This window comes from Macrobrachium nipponense, chromosome 37 (assembly GCF_015104395.2).
Source record: "Macrobrachium nipponense isolate FS-2020 chromosome 37, ASM1510439v2, whole genome shotgun sequence".
Lineage (NCBI taxonomy): Eukaryota > Metazoa > Arthropoda > Malacostraca > Decapoda > Palaemonidae > Macrobrachium > Macrobrachium nipponense.
The window spans coordinates 54,928,444-54,949,984 of record NC_061097.1 but is presented as its reverse complement, the minus strand read 5'-3'; the positions used below and the strand labels follow the sequence as shown (position 1 = coordinate 54,949,984).

General features: G+C 38.3%; 1 protein-coding gene and 1 long non-coding RNA gene across 2 annotated transcripts in view; both read right to left on the bottom strand.

The window, feature by feature from the left end:
* LOC135209266 (uncharacterized) overlaps window positions 1-2,784 on the bottom strand; it is a 151,266-nt gene extending 148,482 nt beyond the window's left edge. The window contains exon 1 of the long non-coding RNA XR_010313340.1: window positions 2,728-2,784. This is a non-coding gene — a long non-coding RNA (uncharacterized LOC135209266). The remainder of the gene's footprint in view (window positions 1-2,727) is intronic.
* A 3,808-nt stretch (window positions 2,785-6,592) lies between these two features.
* Window positions 6,593-21,541, bottom strand: part of LOC135209264 (muscle-specific protein 300 kDa-like) — a 355,456-nt gene continuing 340,507 nt past the window's right edge. The window contains 6 exon segments of the mRNA XM_064241973.1: window positions 6,593-9,522; window positions 11,272-11,351; window positions 11,537-12,109; window positions 13,156-13,327; window positions 16,744-16,919; window positions 17,102-20,158. Coding sequence (XP_064098043.1) covers window positions 9,294-9,522; window positions 11,272-11,351; window positions 11,537-12,109; window positions 13,156-13,327; window positions 16,744-16,919; window positions 17,102-20,158 — 4,287 coding nt within the window. The 3' untranslated portion in view covers window positions 6,593-9,293.

The window sequence follows — 21,541 nt, the reverse complement described above, 5'->3', positions numbered from 1 at the left end:
TATTTACCGCAGGTATGAACATCCTAGTAAGCGGCAACTGAATCAAATATTTAAGTAATTTTTGCTATTTAGCTTTGCATCTTTAAATTAACTGATACTAAAAACGAACTAGACTTAATTCTGTAAAGATGATTTACGCAGGCAGCAGAAAATAAATAGTCAAGAATTAGGATATGATCTTTGGTTACGGTTGTTAGCAAGGGCATAAGAGAAAACTGACTAGGATGAAGCAGAAAATGGATGTTCAGATTAAAGGGGAGACTGTGAGAACTGGAGAACATACGGTTACATAAGATGAGTTCAAATCGTTTCGGCCTCAAGTCACTTAAGCCACTTTTAGGCTCGTCAACTTGATGTTTTAAGTGCAAAATGGGCGTCGCGTTTAGTGCCTGGCCCTAGGAGATGCACGTAAAACATAAAACAATGACGATTATTACCACAAACATGCTTAAATTCTTACGTTGTTTAGGCCGCGAGAAGTTTCGGCCTAAATTACTTGAACGACCATTGCCGCATAATTAAAGGAGAAGGAAGTAAGTTGAAGACAGGGTTTTAATCACTTAAAAGTACGGCACTCTCTATCATTGGACCTTGTAACCTATTTAAAATTTCTTAATGTTCACAAAAAAACTTGTGGGAACTACATCTACCCAAGCCTATATAGGCCTATGTTTTATCCTAAACCAAATAGTCCGATATTTATAAGGTCAAAGAATTTTCCTCGCTACGATCTCAGGCTACCTCTTAAAATAATAAATAACAATAAAGGAACAATTATGTAACTAAACCTTACGACCCTTGTTCCACGGCACTCTTCAAGTGTTACGTTGAATACATGGAACTGTAAACATCCATTTCCCTATTATGCAGTAATTTGCTCAGGTCGACAATCAATCGTTATGCATACTTGAAAACTAACTATATAACTTTAAAAAACAACAGCGATTCGATGTCAACTACCAACCTACTGAAGCATTAATTTACATCACGGCAACCCAGCAGGAAGGGCGTTATAACATTGCAGCTTATCTTTTATGTGGTAATTAACGAAATCCCCTAAATGATGCTTTTACGCTGGTAATCACATTAAGCGCGTGAGCTTTCAACTAAATGACATATATGCGAATCATCTCAGTAACCTACACCGTAACGTCAGGCGAGTTGAATTGGCCCATTGTAAGTGCATGATAGACTAAAGCTCATTAATACAGACTTTTCCCGTCCGTTTTGAAGAAATATGGTTCGGTAACTACCACTTTATAAGCAACATGGGGGCCGTATTTAGTACCCGCCAGGGAGATTAATGTAAGAACAAACGAATTATAGTGTTAATCAAACAAACAAGACAAAAAAACAGAAAAAGCTGTAAATAGCCCTCTCAACGACTGATGGGAACCAGGCGGCGGTAGCTTAGTTGGTGCTACTTTGGCTAGACTACTAAACACCGTACGAAAATATCGTTTATTATTAATATATGATTTGTCGACCACACAATATAGAAATGGGCATATATAATACTTGATCGCCGTGGGGATAGTACTAAACATGGGATTCAAAGGACCTAACGCCATGCCGAGTGCTACTAGCACCTCGTAGTAGTAGGTAGCGTGTAGCACCCCTTAGTTTTACCCTACTTATATCCTTCTTATCCCTAGACTAACAGTGGAAAAAATCATGTCCAATGCTCTCCAATTAACTAGCTAATTTCCAATCCTTCAGTTTTCCTTCTCTGATCCACCCACTTGTCACGCCTCTTAGTGCTCGTTACACGAATCCAGCAATTACAAATACCTCTGATTAAATATCCACATGACCTGGATAACTTGGCCAAAGTACGTTTTTATGGCTTATAATAAATTATACACAAGCATGACGTGTTACACAGCTTACATTGACGCTGGAAACTCCTACGTCTTGTGGCCGCCATAGTCGTACTTTCCAAAGCCTTAGCCTAAATGAATAGCGTGGAATAGTATTAATGGAATTAAGCTCAAAGGATGTGTAATTTTATATTGTTTAGGGAGCTACTCGACGGTTATTAATGTTAGAATCCACTGGTTAAGAATTGCCTGCCGTCCATATTAACTGAACATCTATGGACTACGGTGCAATATTCCTTCACGCAATACTCGAAAAACATGGACTATAGCAAGGTACTCACTCTCTCTGAAACTACATCCCGGTACAGCAATTAATGCGTGAGCCTCCTTACCAACACCCCAGGAAAAACTAAACCATTGGTATCCGATTACATAGCATTAATTGAAACGAGTCAGTACTCGATTAAGGCTTCACGGTGAGTGTGTATACCTTAAGGTGCCATTAGGTTACCTGTTTTACGAACCTTAGCTTTTAAAGAATTCTGCTGCACGAGGCAACTAGGCCTAATACTGACTTATCAACAGTCTTGACGTTAACGAAATTAAGATTGTGGCAAGACCAATAACACACAGGCCATTTCACCTTCCTAGGCCTATATGGTTCAACCAGGCTACTTTATCCACTTCCAAGCAGCATTCACAACTTTCCTCCGAGGAGGAAGTGACGCCGTTAGCGTCATATGTTGATTAGGATTACTTTAATTCAACATTGACCTTTGTGGAACATATTTGAAAACAAATACACGCTTGTAGAACTGTTATGCAGCTTAAAGTTGGCATACCACCTGACCGGTAACTGATCACAGAACACATTATTTTATACCAGGCTACAAATATGTTTACTTACTGCATCACAGACTCATCCACTGGTTTTCAGCCTTCGCCAGAAAGGAACCACCCACTAAACAGTGATGCCGTTCATTCTGCGTGAGGCATTCTGCACGTTTTCTTAAATAGTGAAAGGGCACACTTAAGCAGTTGTTTTCTAAACAAGAGGGATAACCGAAATATTTCTTTGTTATTTTTAAACACCACTCCCATTTCAAATATCTGTGAGTAGTAACCAAAGAATCCACCAACAAAATGTCATGTATTTTCCATTGCAACCTTTCTGGTGTGTTTCTTGGTTGTTATTCATGATGCCTGCACACCGGATTATTTTTATTATGTGACATTTATTAACTTCGTCATACAAATTTTTAGGAGTACAAAATATACATATTTTAATTCGTTTATATGTAAATTTACAAAAGTATTAAGAACACACACACGCACACACACACACACACACACACACACACACACACATATATATATATATATATATATAAATAAACCATATATTATATATATATATATATATATATATATATATATTAGTATATACGTATATACATATATAAACAAACCTAAGAACTAAAACAAAACAATTACAGGATTCCTAATTTATTTTATACCATATATAAATATCTAATTGCAAAGTAACAATACAGTATGGCTATTGGCACTGCACAGTCATTAAACATTCTACATTACTTAGTGGGTTATTGCACTGTCGAAGAAATACAGAAGACATACACAGTGAATTACACTTCTTGGTTATCCTCATCTGGTAAATTTTGGGATCATTTTATTGCCTTAATCATAACATGATTAGGATCAAAATTCAGGTATTCTCCACAGCTTTTTACCTGTTCGGATACGAGCACCAACGCTGCCTGAGTGGAAGTCAGCAGCTTATTTATAGTCTTGGTTTTATTCAGGTTCACTTTAGAGAAAATCCTCTCTGCATCAGCGTTGGAAGTCGGTAGTGCCAAGATGTTGAAAACATAATCTGGAAGAACTTTAAAAAGCATCGCATCATCAGCATCTCTTAGATGAGACAATTAACGGAAAAAATCTTGTAGATTATTTTTTTTGTCTTATATCAGTAGGGAAAGAGATGTTATGAATGTTGCGCCATTCATCATCTAACTTCTGCAGATCCCCTGAGTATATCCGAGGTACTTATGAAGCTAATGTAGATAACGATAGAGTCTTCATCAAAACATCCTTACTAATGCAGTTGGATACTGACAATGCATTGCAAAGTCTAAGTAAGTGCGAGTCAAAGGGTAACGTCATTCTTATCTGGACGGCTGCTGTTATCATGAATTGTCTGCAGCGTATACGGACATCATCTATTAATTTTCTGTTGTTCCTGATGTGAGGTTTTGTAATTTACGCGTTGCACTTGCACCAAGGTAACTTGATGTAATGAGACGAAATGCTCCTCATTTGATGGGTCTATTTGAGTCTGTCATGGTTGTAATAGTATCTCAAGATATCAAGTTAGAGGACTTTACATCTGTCATAGAGTAAGTGAATGGTAGGGTCCTTTTTTTGGAATGTTAGATTAAAAGCGGTTATTTTATTAAGAAATTATTGATAAATCAATAATACAAATGGACAGCAGGATCTTGAAGGCTGTCTGAGATCAGCGTCGATGTTGATAGCCTAAAGTAAAGAGAGAGGGCATTCCTCTGCTCTAACACTCGAGCAACAGCTTCATGCAGCGAAAGCCACCTTGAAGTGAAACATGAAGTAATTTGTGTGATTTCAAATAACAAAATGTTTGAAATTCTTACACTGTGAGAGAAATAGGTATAGATCTTTCTAATCAAGTCTTCACTAACACGAGGAAGAGTTTTTGCAGCTTGTGATGCACATAAATAAGCTGAATGACAAATACATCTTACTACAGTGATACCAGGTGCAGCATTTCTAAGTCTACTTGCCATTGAATTATTTTTGTTTTTTAATTATTAACCCTCATTATATTGCTCGCACCATCTGCTGCAAATCCTACTAAATTTTCAAGGGGGATTTGGTGTTCATTAAAATAGGTAACTAAGATTATACATATGTTGCCGCCGTTGATCCCTCAATCTTCACTGTTGCCTGTGTTATAATAGTAGCTCAAGTAATCGTGTCTCTATGGATCCTTTGGTCTTGTCGAAATATTGAACTATTACTGCACAAGTCTTTTCTGTGCTAATATCTGTTTTCTCATCTATCATAATAGAAAATTTATTGGACTTTAAAGCTACAATCACTTCCTGTGATATCATTCCAATTTCCTTAATTACGCGTGTGGCCTTCGATCTTTTTAAGACATTTTCTGGGCTATTAAAGAGTCTGGGAATATATCTTTAATTACCTCAATCAAATGATCGAAGCATTGAAAGCAATATTGTCCTCAGCTAAAAACGCAGCCAGTTTGACATATATTTTCAACAGGCAAGCTTACAATAATTTTGTAATTTAATAATGTACGAAATTTGTAAGTAATTTTAAAAAAATGTAAGTAACTTGAAAGTGGCGAATTTTTTCTGCATAGACGAAGACGACGAATCTTCGTCTGCACTGAAATGCGAGATCACCCTCCGTAGAGTTTTTTTATTCTGCATAAACCCAGAAAATTCTGCATTTCGGCAACCCTGCCACTAAATGGAGTCTTTCAGTTTCAGACACTCCAGAAATGGGTGAGCATTGAGCAAGGACCCTGGCGAGTGTGGTTTGAAAGTGGAAAATCCGGTACAAATAGTAACTCGGCAACCGCCTACTGGAACCAAGTTCCAACGAGACACTGGGAATTTGGATTCATTATTATTTTATTTTCATTAGAGGTATTGATTAAAAAGTGATGGTGGCTGACATTTTTTTTAAGGGACCTTGTGCTTTTTAAAAACGATTTTACAGAAAATGTCATACTAACTAGTTTCCAAGAGGCCGGAGGATAGCAATTCTCGAGTGTAGCTTACTCGTTACTGATAGATAGACGTGCAACCTTAACACAAAGACGACATAAAAATTGAGATTTTAGAATGGACCAACCATTCAAATCTCTATTTTTTTATTCTATAAATAGCAAATTATCAAATCTTAAGCCAGTCACAAAAGCATATGCTACACAAACATTTATAGAGCTTTTTTTGTGTATTTTTTTTTTTTTTTGGTTTTTTTTTTTTTTTTTTTTACATTGCATGCTACCAGTAGTTGTTCAGCTTTGTATAGTTATTTGAAAAACATCTGCAAAATGCATCAACCATCATTTTGTCTTATCTACTTGCTTTCTGATGATTCCTCTAGACCTCTACTACTACTACTACTAATACTGCGGTTTTAGTAGGCATATTTAATGGGCCACACTCTCTTATCAATTTGGAATCCAGACTCGATGATTTTCCAAACGAATTTAGTATGATAGTACACCTTTGGGCACCCAATTTCAAATCACCAGCAATTCTCTAAAATTCCCTAGAAAATAGTATCACTAAATTGGACCTTGGGTCTCTTGTCAAATCTCTTTAAGATAGAAACTCTTGAGTGGGTTGAAATTGATCGAGCTACATATATTTATATGTAATATATATAATCCCCCTACAACTGCATTATGTGAAATAGAAGGTAGAATTTAGGCCAAAGGCCAAGCGCAGGGACCTATGAGGTCATTAAGCGCGGAAATGGAGATTGACAGCAAAAGTTTGAAAGGTGTAACAGGAGGAAAACCTAATCAGACGGAAGGCAGGGAATATGAACGGAGGTAGAGTAAAAGGCATGAAAGACGTTGCAGCTAGGAACTAAGGGGATGGATAGCTAGCTACCTCAAATGACAAACAAAACCACCACCAACACTTTCACCGTTGAGGAGGGAAAATGAAAAGACGACAATAGAAGATCACATATATTTGTATGAATTAACTCACACCATGGTATAAATGACTGCCCTTAGCGCGTGCTTTGCTATCCTAGCATAAGCGACTCTATATGGATGGAAGTCCAATAAGTACTCCGTTACCATCTCGCAGGACTTATCTATTACGTTTCATCTCTCATTTTGATTGGCTGGGCATATAGATAGATATTGGCATAACGGTTCTCCCAATCAATGAGCAATAAAAAAAAAGGCATTGAATAATCATATAATCGTATTAGTTTGATTGGTTAGGCGTACGTATGCATAATTTTTTTCCCTTTTAAAGTCTCCTACTTAGTTTAGCTGGTCATGTTTTTTTTTTTTTAATATATGGCACATCCTCACAGCCTGCACAGACTACTGTAGGGCGAAGTAGCTCAGGCACTAAAAAGTGAATAAAAATTGTAAATCTCCCGATGACCCTTCAATTATTCTTTTTTTTCCTTTCAATTATATATATATATATATATATCGCTTCTGCAAGTAACATCATCATCACATGGATATACTATATATATGTTATATGTATATTAGAACATTTAGCAGTATTGTTTTTTGCCATAATAAAAAAAAATTCGCAATAAAATTATACGTCGCGTCAGAAAGCATCGAAGCGTTAAGCGGAGACCCTAATGCTATATAAACAAAAATATATATATATATATATTTTTAGTACGTCAGGTCAGTGACCTCATACCTAAGAAGAAATAAAAAATGAAAGAGAGACAAAAGAAGGACACGTCATTACTTATTTTTGAAGATACAATCATAAATATTTTTTTTTATAATATTTCGACCAGTGCTCACAAGATGGGGACTGCAGGCCTCTCTCTCGTGACCGTTTGGATTCCACGACACAGCAGCGGACTCTACAAGAAAGTCTGAAGTTCGTTTCATCTTCCACGGCACGTTTCTCTTCAAAAGTCCCACAATCGCCATCTTGTCTTGAGAAGAAGTCGCTCATGTTCCACGATGAGCGACTTTTTCGCACTTGGCCCTTCTTTTCTTCTCACATTCGTCAAAAAGAAAAGAAAAAATTCACAGACGAGTCAAAAATAAAATATTAAAGAAAAGGGGAAGATTCTTTATAAGCCTATAAAGGAAAACAAATGTGAATAGGAATAATTTGCCTTGGCAGAATTAAACGACCAACAACGCCATGTATGTTGAAATATTAAAATATTCCGTTTTGTTTATAATAATAATAATTATAATTGTCTACTACTGAATATCAAATGCCTAAACCAACACCTTATGCAATATAATGCTCCACAACTGGGCATAAGGCATATAAACACTTATCACAAATGACTGTTTATGTTTTTTTTATTTTTAAACTGGTAGACTAAACAAAAAATTATTCCACTCATCTGGAGAATTCCTACTCGATTCACCACAAAGCGACGAGCTGCATTATAAAAAATGTACCTAAAAACAGCTATACATAATATATATTAGTCGCTTCGCCGTGAATGAAATGGGATTCGGTCGACACAACAAAACACCAACGACGGAGAGAGAGAGAGGGAGAACTCTTTCAGTCATTCATCTTTCATCAGAACTTTCCTCTCTATGATAATCTCTCTCGTTTTCCCATCCCATGTTTCTTTCTGTTTTCATATTTCATAACCTGAGTCCACCACACACACGTTCAGATCAACATATTCCCTAGAAAAAAAAAGAAAAAAATTTTTTTTGGGGGGAGGGGCAATATCATACATATTACCCCTTTCGGTCGATAAAAACGGTTTCGAATACTATATATTGGTCTGACATCTTTATAGCACCGAATGTCATTCGTGTCGATTCGAATAGTTTGCACGAAACTGCGAGACGTGACGCACGAATGACTCCTCTTCTTCTTCGTCATCGTAATTTGTCGTCACGTAATCGTGTGTTGTGTGTGGTTTTGTGTTTGTCTGTGCTAGGGGTTCATAGCACCAATCAAGAAGGTCCATTATAATAATCATCAAAGTAGGAGAATTGTTTTACATGAATAGTTTTTCTCAGCGTGCCAGCATCGTGAGACAATATAAATGACATTTCAGTCCGTTGTCTGGGTTATATATCGATATGTCTCTATACTGGACACATACGAATTATGCGAAGCGATATATAAACACAATGCTTGTCATAGCTTTCTCTCCTTCTTTCTCCTTCTGTTCGCTTCTTTCTGTGAAACGAAGGGCACTGTCAACAAGGAACTGTCTTAGCCGTAAAATCACTCGTTTTCTTCAAAGTCTTCTTAAGTAGCATTAAACTCGACAAAAATCAACAACTGTATCATACATTCGTAACCCACGAACTAAACTAAATATAACCCCTTATTCTTTTTTCCATCCAAATATCTTTTCCCCTTAACTCATAAGAAATAATGCGCTTAATATTAAAATTACATATAAATATACATTGTGTGATTTCTTTCACTTTGCAACAGGTACGTCTCATCTGATATGAAATCATAAATTCACAGAATATATCTATATATCATCTATAATAATCAACATTTCTCAACTTCAGCCATTTGAAGAGATTCATCTAATATAGACATTCTCATATCTTTCAGATTCGGAGGAAGACGAAATACGTAGTTTAAATATTTAAATCGAAGGGGGTCTCTGTGTGTGTGTGTATAGGGGGGTGGTGGTTTTGGGGGGGCGTGGCGACGGCGGTGATTAGATCGGCGGGGGCCCGTTGGGGTATCGGAGCATCGGATCGAGGCTTCGGGCGAAGTTGTTGGCCATGCCGCAGGCGTAGTCGTCCTCAGAAGTGGGCACGAGGGTGGCTACCCCAAGCATGAGGAGCATGAGGGCCTGAATAGGCAGGGCAGCACGCATAACACGTCCGAAGAATCTGTAGCAGCGGCGGACTACGCCATCTTCTCCTTCCACCAGGAAACTGTCACTGCAAAAAGGGAAAAGTGGGAGATTTGAGACTTGTTATAGCGATCTCCTGGCGGAGTTCAAATGTTTCCCTTTGGGTTATTCTTATCACCGTGAAAACTGAAAGGCGTAGTTGTAATGGGGGTGAAAGTGAAATGGTAAAAGAATTTCACAGTGATCCAACTCCAAGGTGAAATAATGACGAGCAGTTGGGACGGTGAAAGGAAGGCGGGGGGAGTCATTGCATAGTTGTTCATTTTCAAAGTGAAACAAAAGCCAGTAGCTAGAAACAAAGGCAGTAGCTGGGAGGTTGAAATGGGACAACAATTTAAATTCATTCACTTTCGAGGAAAATTAACGTCACGAATAGGGGAGAGAGTGGAATAATTTAATTGGTTGTTAACTGCTGTGTTGACTGAATAATTTCTCAAGATGTTAGATGGGGGGGGGAGAGATTCCATGAGCTCTTAGTATTGTCAGATGGGAAACGAATTTCATTTGTTGATAAGGAACAAAAGGGACGTTTGCAAAAGTTATTTACAGTCAGTGAAACAGAATACATTTCATGAAATAGTTATGAATAGGAATCGGAAACAGTTGTACTAGCTGTTGACAAAGTGGCAGAAAGGAACAATTTCAAAAATTACTGGCACCGTGAAACTGGAAAATAAGTTTGTGATTTGATGGAAGAGAAGAAAATGGACTACATTCGTGACTTGATGGCAAACTAGACAAAGTACAGCAGTTTCATGATTTGATGACAAAGTAGAAAAAAGGTGAACAGATTCATGATTTGATGACAAAGTAGAAAAAATGTGAACAGATTCATGATTTGATGACAAAAGTAGAAAAAAGGTGAACAGATTCATGATTTGATGTCAAAGTAGAAAAAGATGAACAGTTTTATGATTTAAAAGTGAACAGTTTCATGATTTGATGACAAAGTAGAAAAGTGGAGAGTTTCATGATTTGATGACAAGGTAGAAAAAGACGAACAGTTTCATGACCTGATGGCAAAGAAGAAAAAGGTGAACAGTTAGTTACTTGACCTGATGGCAAAGAAGAAAAATGAACAGTTTCATGAACAGAAAAAAAAGATAAAAAACTGAACAGTTTCATGACCTGATGGCAAAGAGGAAGGTGAACAATTTACATAATTTTTGTACATCACTCGAGAGTATAAAAGACAATATTTTGGTAAACCTAAACTATAACAAAAATGTCAATGAAACATTAATAATGATGCAAATAAATGTATTCAGAGCACTTCAGAAATTGTTACTTTACAGATGATCTCATATCCTTCACAATGATAATTACCTGACCTTTCATGGAGTTCATGAAAATAAAAAAAACCTTTCTAGACAAATTTTAGACATAAAACAATTCTAAATGACTACTGAATAATGTGAATTACCCAACAAATAAACTAGTTGCGTTTGATTTAAAGCTGTAAAAGGCTTAATTTTATCTCAAATATTTGCAGTCCTTGGTGACATATTCAAGATACTGATCTGCATTTAGCATATGTGTAAGAATCAAGGTAAATGAACATAAAATAGCAATAAATAACGAATCAACAAAAATAAACAAATAAAAGTTGTGCTTTTCGAATAACGCTACATGACAAGTTACTGGAAAAGAAACATCGACATAGCTTTTTTTTTTTTTTTTTTTTTTTTTGCTTTCTTTTTTAGAAATCTGACTTTGAAGATGACAGTGACTACTTGAAGGTGCTTGGCAAGACCCACAGAGCCAAGTTGGTACGTACTGAACATCAGAATGGAAGCTGGCTGTCTGGGAACTGGGCGAGGTTGGTCGCGACAGAGAAAACTCTGCAGACTCGTACAGCTGGAAAAAAGAAAAGGGTGCGGTTCAAGAAGACTACGGTGCTAATAACAGTGCGACTGACTCTTTCTATAGTTTATCCATGCAAGCCGGCAAATAATACTGTATACTGGAAGAAATAATAAATATGACAAGTATGATATCACGGACTGTGTGTGCTTGGAAGCGACCGCCTTCGCCAAACTTACCCCCGACGACGCTAAGGAGGCCAGCGAGCTCGTGAAGTCCTGCCCCAGCAGCTGGGACAGGTGGGTCAGCTGCTGCGAGCACAGCTGCAGGAGGACCTGCAGCCTCCTGGAGAGGAGGGCCAGGCGCTCGCGGACGGCGGCGCAATGGTCGTCCTGCTGCTGCTGTGTCAGGAGATGCTGGGCGGCCTCGTGCAGCGACGCCACCCGCGGCTCGCACCGCTCCACCTCGGCGCGCACGTCCAGGACGCGGTTCACGCGCTCGCGAAGGGCGGCCTCGTCCGAGTCTTCCTCGGCGGCCAGCTTGTGGAGGTTCTCCTCCGTCGTCTCCGTCCAGGCCAAGAGGTCGGAGATGGTGGAATGGAATTCGGAGTTGCCCATGAGGGCCGTCTGCAGCTTGGCCTGCCAGACGGAGGCGGCGGCGCAGACGGCCTCCCAGCGGCGGTTGCCGGCGGAGAGGCGGTCGCGCACCTGCGCGCCTCTCCTCTGGTCGCGGGTGTGTTCGGCCAAGTGCTTGCCGATGATATTCAGCGACATTATCACAGATTTGTGGCCGTCAAGGTCCATTAGGAACTCCTGGGGGGAGAAGGGGGGGGGAGGAGAAAGGGGGTCTTAGCGTTAGAGAGGAGTCTGGAGGAGAAGCTTTGGAGGCTTCAAAGCTTTATATTCTTAAGTTTAAGGGTAGATTTCCTTATATAACTGAAAAAAAATGTACTAAATATCTACAATATGCATTCTGAAGGGACATCCCAATGAATAAACCTATGAAAACATAGAGAAAACACATTATAACATATTAAAAACCAACCCGTTTTTGATATTTCTAAATACAAAAGAAATAACAAATTATATTTTTTTTACTGCATTTCAGTATTCAAGACCCCTTGAAAAATCCCACCCCATCTATTGTACTCATATGAACAAACCACCTTCTAGCCACAAAAACATTGATTACATATCTATATACTATTTTGCAAAATACCACCATTTCTATTACAATACAATAAGGTAATTTCTCTTCGAGATGACCACTCTTGTATCGCATTTTCACCCATCTTTCTACACAACACCACATTCGTCATTACATTCATATTATACCTGCAAACTCCTCACGAAATACCACTCCTTTTACATTATTTACAACTACAAACTCCTCCCAAAATGCCACTCCTTTTAAAAATGCAAGCTCGTTCCAGAATACCACTCCTTTTACTCCATTTAAAAATGCAAGCTCGTTCCAGAATACCACTCCTTTTACTCAACTTAAAAATGCAAGCTCGTTCCAGAATACCACTCCTTTTACTCCATTTACACCCGCAAACTCCTTCCAAAACCGGACATCTCTTCAATTTATTTAAAAATGCTAAGCCCACACCAAATACCACTTCTTTTACTTCATTTACACTCGCAAACTCCTTCCAAACCCGACACCCTTTCAATGCATTTAAAAGTGCAAATTCCTCCCACCAAAATACCACCCTTCCCACTATACGGACTTGTATGACACCTACAGAGTAACATCCCATCCAGCGCCACTGTCTGAGCAAAACCCCTGGAAGTGGAAACTGACACAAGACCCCTGGCGAGAACCCAGCGAACCACCGCCTCCACCACCCACTTACTCTATGGTCTTGTGCAACCTCCTCCAGTTGCTCCATGGGCGTCGGGGGGTTGTGTAGCATGGACTGCGTGGCCTCGGAATGGCTGAGCCACTGCTCCAGGCGCCACATGTCGTTCTCGAACTGCTGCCAATTCCGTCTGCAACACAGCGGGCACGTCAAGGATGACGTCTCACTGTAAGCAAAACATGCGCATGCCCAATCAGCTACGGACTACAGCTATTCACAGCAATCATTTTTTTCTATATCTCTCTCCCCGTCACCTCTAAAAGTGGTCACATAGGCTTTGCTATCTAGACTTACTACTTGATTTTCAAAACACACAGCTGCTGCATTAAGCTAAAAAGTCTCTATTTATACAACAATCACTTCAAGAGGTATTATCAGATGGATTTCTGGGTAATATATATATAATTGTAGGCTTCTTTTCCCACAAGGACCCTGCATTAACTTTCAAAATGATTCTGACAAGACTACAAGTTGACTTTTCATTTCCAATTTCATCAATAATGATTCTGTTACGAGTTGATAGTGAAAATTATATATCGACGACAAATACGTTTATCGTCAATTTTAACCTGAAGTCATAACATTTATTAATTGTGCTCAAAATGTGACTACTACATCCAAAATATGTATGGTATTTGACATAAGGGAAACCTGTAGAACAAATGTACTAAAGATGTCATACAATTTTTTTTAATACATGCGGAACGTATTTCATACACACGTAACGATGTATTATTTGTATGTATTTCATATTTCAAAAAACACGATGCATAAACAGTATGGTTTTATTTAACATAATGTGAAGTTGGATACTCCCCGTACGTCTTGAATGACCATTAGGCAGAAGTACAAAGTTTACTTTAAAAACTGAACAAATTACATTTTGAGGCATTTCATGAACGTCCAGCAAAATATAGCTATTTTGAAAATGTGTAGCAACGATCACTGAGTATTCTATAAACAGGGAACAGAAGGTGAGGTGTATAGTGTAGTGAAAATGCCATGTATACTTTGTAAATGTGGAACAAAAATGTTTTTACACAATTGGAGTACAAATAAAAAAAAATACTGTGTATTCTGAACCTACGAAGTGAATGGTACTAAACTATTTGAAAAACGTGGAGCAAAGTATCATGTGTAATAAAAAAAAAAAAAATTTAAATGTGAACATTTTACAAGATTGGAAAATAAAACTACCGCGTTTTCGTATACGTGGACCAAAAATGATTTGTGAATGCTTACCAAAATGATTAATAGATAAAATAAAATAAAAAGTATCACGTGAATGTTTCAGAGAAAATACAAGGTACTCTGCAGCGCGTATTTTATAATATCCAAATACAGAGCTAAAATACCATGTGCGTGTTATCATTAGGGGGCTAAAAGTACTTGTGTTTTGTGTACGTTTTATAGAAGATGGAGGCAAACATACCATACGCAAGTTTCCCAAGAAATGGCGTAGCGTAAATATGCGAAAGAATTACTATAGCAATATCTGTCAAGTGGACATGGTACTTTTAATGCGATGCTTTGTGGAGTAAAGTAAATAGGCGATTGTTAAGTAGAGTTTAAAATGAGATTTCGAAATAAACATTACATATTAATTCAGCGCCGAGTACAGGAAAATAAAGACTTACTTATCAATAACGAATAAAAAATTAATATATGAACTTTTCTTTAAATTCCTTAAAAGTCTTTTCTCTTTTTATTCTTCAACATGAATATTGAAAATTACCCTGGTGTGACCATTCACAGGCGTTGAATTACATTACAAAATGTGTAAGAATTTTTTAGATTTCAAAACAAAATCAAGAGATCAATATTTATCTTATTCCACGTAAGAACCAAATAATGACTAAAATTCAACAACTGGAATAATTAAGTTCCACTATTAAATGAACCACTACACTTTAGATAGTTTACATAAAATTTCTCAATTCAAAGCAGAAAAAGTCTCCAGAAAACAAATGCGAGAAAATGTCGTAGCAAACTTGAACTAAAACAAAGCATTTACTGATGGGTTGACTTCTTTACCTTCTTGTGGGAGGGGGGGGGGGGGGGGGGGGTAGCTATGTTAAAATTATATCGAGAATCTTAACAACTACAAGGGTAAAATTATGCAATAAGGATGTACTGACAAAATTAATGTCGACGATGTATTATGTCCATGCAGAATCATAAGTGAAGACAAAATTTAATTCATATTCCTGAACACAACTTAAAAGTGTGAGACACTTTTTAAGACTTGTAACATTAAACAGGATGGAGAATGCATAAATAATTAATTGTCATTACCTAAGGAAAAAAATATGCTTTAACTTTAACATTTCACCATTCAGTGTGAATAAAAATAAGTCATCATTATGTCCATAAATATATAAAACAGAACCGAAACAGACAGGCAAAAATGAGGGTACTATTTAAAAACTCGCATCCATGCCCATAATTAACCCGATACCCCTAATGCCATTAAGATTTGGGACATAAATACCTTGTGTGGGGACTATTGGAAAGCTGGCCCCTATGGAAACGAGCAAGAGAAAGCCATTTATGAAATACATTCTATATATTCAAGGCACAGTGGCAAATTTACCCCTTAATTAAAAGCAAGCATAAAATGCAGCCCAATATTTCTCTGCCTGTAAAACTGTAATCACAAATTCAATTCTATGTAAGTTTAGGAAATACATGTGTTCACTTCAGACAGCAACTGCAAAAACATACTATACAGCATAATTGAAAACATTTGAGGCTCTCATGGCAAAAGGAACTGCAAATATAAGAGGAACATACTATACAGCATCATAGAATACATTTAGGGCGCTCATGGCAACAGGTTTCTGTTACAGTACTGCATTGGCCTAGTTAATTACAAAGATCAAGTCAACAGCTCTTACCAAATTAATTCTATCACTGATTTTTGTCAAAGATGCGGTCTTAGCTATTGGAAAACTTTTTTTTTTTTTTTTTTTTTTTTTTTTTTTACAAGGCAGATTTCTAGATCCAGTTGTCTGATTCTAATTAAACAGCTCTACATAAAAAGCTACACCTCACTCCAACCTCACTATATATACTTACCACCTCCTTGGGTATTTGGGTATTGAAACATGCAAATATAAATTACTACTAGTCATGCATAATGATGTATTTTTAATAATGCAAAATCTTTTTACAAACTGAACGAACTGTCGTAAGTTAAAAGTTTTCATTACTGTACTGTAATTTGCTGGAAAGTTTAATCAACAAAGATTGTTCTTACTGCAGTATCTTATACTGCCAAGGATATCTTGAATGACTATTGGAAACCTAGTTTATTGTGTATGTAAGATCTTATGGTGTTACTGAAAAAATCACATTGGCAATCATCAGACATTCATAAACAACTTAGTACTTAATCTTTACTGTGCTTTATTCAAAATAAATTCAGTATGAAAAAAAAAATGAGAAAGGAGACAGAATGTGTGAAGAGGCACAGAAAGTAGAAACATCTTAAGAAATAAGAGTTCAGGCAGACGCCAACTCTTCTGTCTGATTAGACCATTTAGTGAATTCCTTTAAAATTACCAGGTATTCCAAACCTACCTGCTTTCTTTAAGCCTCTGTTGTTTAGCCTTCGACAGAATCTCCAACTGCCCAAACTCTTCTATGACCTGGTTGACCTCTGGATGGAGTTCTCTGACCTCTGGATCATCACCAGTGTGCTGAACCAACGAACTCAAAAGATCCACCGACGACCTGCATCCTGCTAGCTGTTTCGACTAAATTGGAAAACAAACATAAAATTACTATAAGTCTACAAAAGCCTTACAAAATCCATTTAATTATGTACAGTAATGGGAAAGCAATTTTATTCAAATCTCTTTATGTTCTCCTCAAGATATAAGATCACTGTTAAGGTTAGGCACACAATGTTAGGTACTTTTCGCTCATTTGAACTTACAAATGAATAGTATGTTTTGTCCACTTCTGCACCCTGAGGTGTAGGACACTTCAAAGCCTCCTCAAGGCGTCCCAGGAGCTTTTTACTTTCGTCTAGAGCTGCTCTCATTTCAACCAGAAGGGATCTTCCACCTACAGCACCAATGAGGGACATATCCACAGAACTTAAAGCGGGTTCTAAGCTCGGCAATTCTGCATCAGACATTATGGGCACCCTGTATTCGTCCTCTTGCTGATCGTAAATTTCCTCGGAAAGCTTGGGCGCTGCGTAACTTGACTCGATCTTAATCATGGAGGCACCCGGGGTTTCAGTAATTTCTTTTTCGATGGCTTCTTGAAGGGTAAGTAGCCTGCTATGGATGAGCTTCCTTGTCAACCAGTACTCAGTTAAACTCTCCTCAATGAGAAGACAATCAGGATTTGAACTTCTTTGGAATAAGTAGGTGACAGAGTCATCAAAGCTCTTCAGTGCATCTTCTTTGGCTTCATATTCGGCAACTAACTGCAAAAGAGCTCGCTGTTTGTGCTCTAGGTTGGCAAAGGACTGATTATCATATTCTGACACTTTAAGATCAAAGTCATTAACCCATGACATCAGGTGTTCTCTGTTACTCTCAAACTCATCAAACAATCTCCTACTATATCTAAGGCGTCGTAAAATAATTGTAACATGATAACTTAGAGTATGGAATCTAGTATTTGAGGCTTTAACCATATTTCTTATCTCATTTGCTTGATCTAGTCTGTTTTCTCTTCCATATGGTCTTGCCAAAACACGGTACTTTTGATTGAGTTGCTCGTACAAAGGAGTCTTATCATGGATCAATGGTTGCAGCTCCTGGACTTCAGTTATTCTTTCTTCCAAACTGCCATATGTCACCAATGTAGATACCGCTGTTAAATTCCTCACTCGACACTCCATGGATGTCAGCCATTCAACAAATGTTGTGTTGAGAATAACTAGCTCCTCCCACATCTTCCAAGTTTTCTTGATGAACTTCTTCCGTTCCTCAGCTCGGGTACAGATGTCACCCCATCGACGCTCAAGATTCTGATGAGCTTCCTGAAGAGAGTCGGTGTCGCCATTTGCATCAAACTCTGTGCAGTCATGAATTACCATATCACAAAGGTTAAGCACAGATGAAATTGTACCACTCTGTTTTTCAATTTCTTTGCGAATTTCTTCCTCTGCTTCCAGGAGACTATCAATTTCTTTCTTAGAACTATTTTGGAACACAACTGGACTTGATAATTTCTTTTCAATAAGGAACAGCCATTCCTTGAGTTCTGCCAAAGTCACCTCAGCCTTGTTTATGGTGGTGACAATATCTTGAAGCTTCTGTTTCCTGCTGTTACATCTATCATGAATCTGTTTCCAAGTAGCTTCAATATGTTCTATCTTTTTCCTCAGCTCTGCTGCTTGTTCTTCATTACTACACGAGATCAGTTCTTGTCCTTCAGATACAAGCCATAATTTCTCAATGCTCTTGGTGTCAATTTCTACTTGATAATCATGCTCCAACTTTCTGATTAATGTGTTGATGTACTGTTCTGACCCACCTTCAATCTTATTTTCCATGTCTTTTGCCCAAGATAAGAACTGTTGATATCTGGTGTCATATAGCTGCCACAATTCTAGTCTGTCTTCTAATGTACTAATTTTCAGTCTGTACTGATGTAAAAGCTCTGCTTGTAATTGTGTGACCCTCCACATACGCTGAGTTACAAGACGAAGGTCTGCTGGTGTCAGGGAGTCTACCATTTCTTCACGAGTTGTTCTCAGAAGAGAAAGGTCTCCATTCAGTGATTCTATGGATGCTGTAGCTTCATGGTATTTCTTAATTGTTTCCTTTACACTGCCAAAGTCTGATGGCAGGTCTTCTGCTAGTCTCGACTGCAACTCACCAAGAATGGAATTCAATCTGGAGTAAACCTCCTCATAACGCTGCCACAGACTAGAGCTTCTGTTTAGATAGCTGAGCCATGTCTCCACACCGGCACGCATATTTGTCACACGCTGTTGTAGAGAGGCAAGCTCTGCTTTTATTATAGAGTGGATGCTTGGATCGCATGACGATACAAGTTGCTGGCATAACTTTGCTACATCTTCCACTTGTTCTTCTCCTCTGCCTAACTGTTCCAAAAGTGACTGCAATCTACTTATGACTTTGTCAAGGCGGCGCCGTGCAACTTGACGCAACTGTAGTCCTTGTTTTTCTTGTTCTAAAGCAAGTATCCATGTTTGCAACTGAGCTACTTTTATTCTATATGTTTCCCAAGTTGTTATGGTTTCAAGTAACAGCTGTTCCCGCTCAGTCACAGTTGTAAGGACAGTCTTGTGACGCAAAATGAGAGTCCTAAGCCGTTCTTGAAGAGCCTTGATGTGGGGAGGCGCATCTTCCGACTGTGCTTGCTCCTGCATGGTTGACAAAACATTTGCTTGCGTCGTAAGGATAGAGCGATGAACCTGACACAGGCGCGATGCTTCATGCAAGCCTTCACGTGTAGCTGGAGCTGGAGCATTCATGCTACTTTCTACGCTCTCAACATAGTTCTGCCATGTTGTCAATGCAGCTGCAAGCTGCTCATCATCATTACTAATACCCGCCACAACTTGTTCGTACCGGTCATGGGTGTCCCGAACTGCAGTTTGCCAGGCCTCTATCACCTGTGTGGGACCACTTTCAATCATTGGACCTCCGGATTCACCCAGGGACACCAGCTGGTTCTGCAGCTTCGTCACGCGCTCCGCAGTTTCGGTGACTTCCGGTACTGGCAGAGCCAGGAGGGTGTTGGCCTCGCTGATTCCATCTTTCAGCTTCCGCAGAGCAGCTTCCTCTTCGTGTCCTTGCTTCGCATCTGTTTGGAGGCTCAAGTTGCTACTGAGCTGCGTGATGGCTTCCGTCAAACTGGTGATCCTGAATCCTAGTCGTTCTACTTCAGCCACAAGAGGAGTGTCCTGGGCTGTGTCTTCGGCTACGTGCAGTTGTATTTCCCGAGCTAACTTTCTGAGCTCAGTTACCCGTTCCCCGGACCACACTGCTTCTCCCACCAGCACCTGAAATGAGAAAAACAGAGGAGTTCATTAACAGTAATAATAACAATAAAAAAGCTCGAGGTGGTTCATTTCTTAAGCTGCTTCAGGTCCAAACTTGAGTTTCCTTCTCAAGGAACAGTGAAAGAGCTTACTGAAGAACAATTATAAAATAAATTAACCAATGAAACTCAGTTTTTCCAATTTATAATAACAACAACAACAATTATAATAAGAATGTCACATTTACTGTGCACGAGGAATGAATGGAAAATGCAAAGGATGTTAGAAACCTTTTCCCTTAATACAAATGGTGACCTGACCAAGATCATAATTCCATTCTAGTCGTTCACAGACCGTAGAGTTTCACACAGGACAAAAATAGTCACAATATTTTGACAATGTCATGACTTCCATTTGAAAGCTACAGGAAAATTATACAAAATTCTGCGGTACTTCTGTATCATCATAGTCACCGCCTCTAACGCCGCGTGACGCTATTTATCACTCAGATGTAACCCTATCATTCTGTCTCCCCTCAACTTCGAATCAAGGAAGGCTTCCGAAACCCAAGACGATCGGAATCAATCGGCGATTTAAAGCGTCTGGTAAGGGTCGTAAAGACCCGTGGCCTTTGTGTCCCATCATGGGAAGTTCCCATCGACTTCCAGGTGGAACCTAAGAGCTTAATATCGATTGTCTTCTCAGTGTGACGTCACGAGCGAACCCACAATCGCTAGAGTACGTTATCGGAGTTTGCTGTGACTATCAGTTCGTCTTCTTTTTTTTTATCTCTATCGAGAGCTTAACCATGAGGTAGCTGGACTCTATAAAGAATATGTCTACCAGAGATTAGGTGCGATTGATAAAGAATGTAAATGGCTTTACTGTTAACTAGGGATTTTTTTTTTACAGTGGGTCTTAAAAAGCCTGTAAATGACTTTAAGCTAAGGAACTTGGGAATTCCTAAAGACTGTAAATGGCGTTAAGGCTAAGGAACAAGGGAATTTGTTTGTAACTTTATTATTTACAATGGAGGACTTATTATGGAAACGGCTATATGGCACAGTAACTCGGGATTTTTTTTTTTTTTTTTTTTTTACAATGGTCTTATAAATGTAGATTAGGTAATTCGAAATTTACATTTTTTTCCACAATGGAGGTCCCATAAAGAGTGTAAATGGCTTTAAGGCAGAGTAACTAAGATTTTTGTTTCTTTACAACGGAGGTTTATGTAGAACACTAGTGATTAAGGAACGAAACTACATATAGGCTATAAATCGAGATTATTAATGATCCGTATCGAAACTTAAGATATATTATGTGCCAAAGCGATATTCATTCAAGTTATGTATGCGGAAAGTAATATGTATATATATATATATACCAAGGCAACCAATCAACACA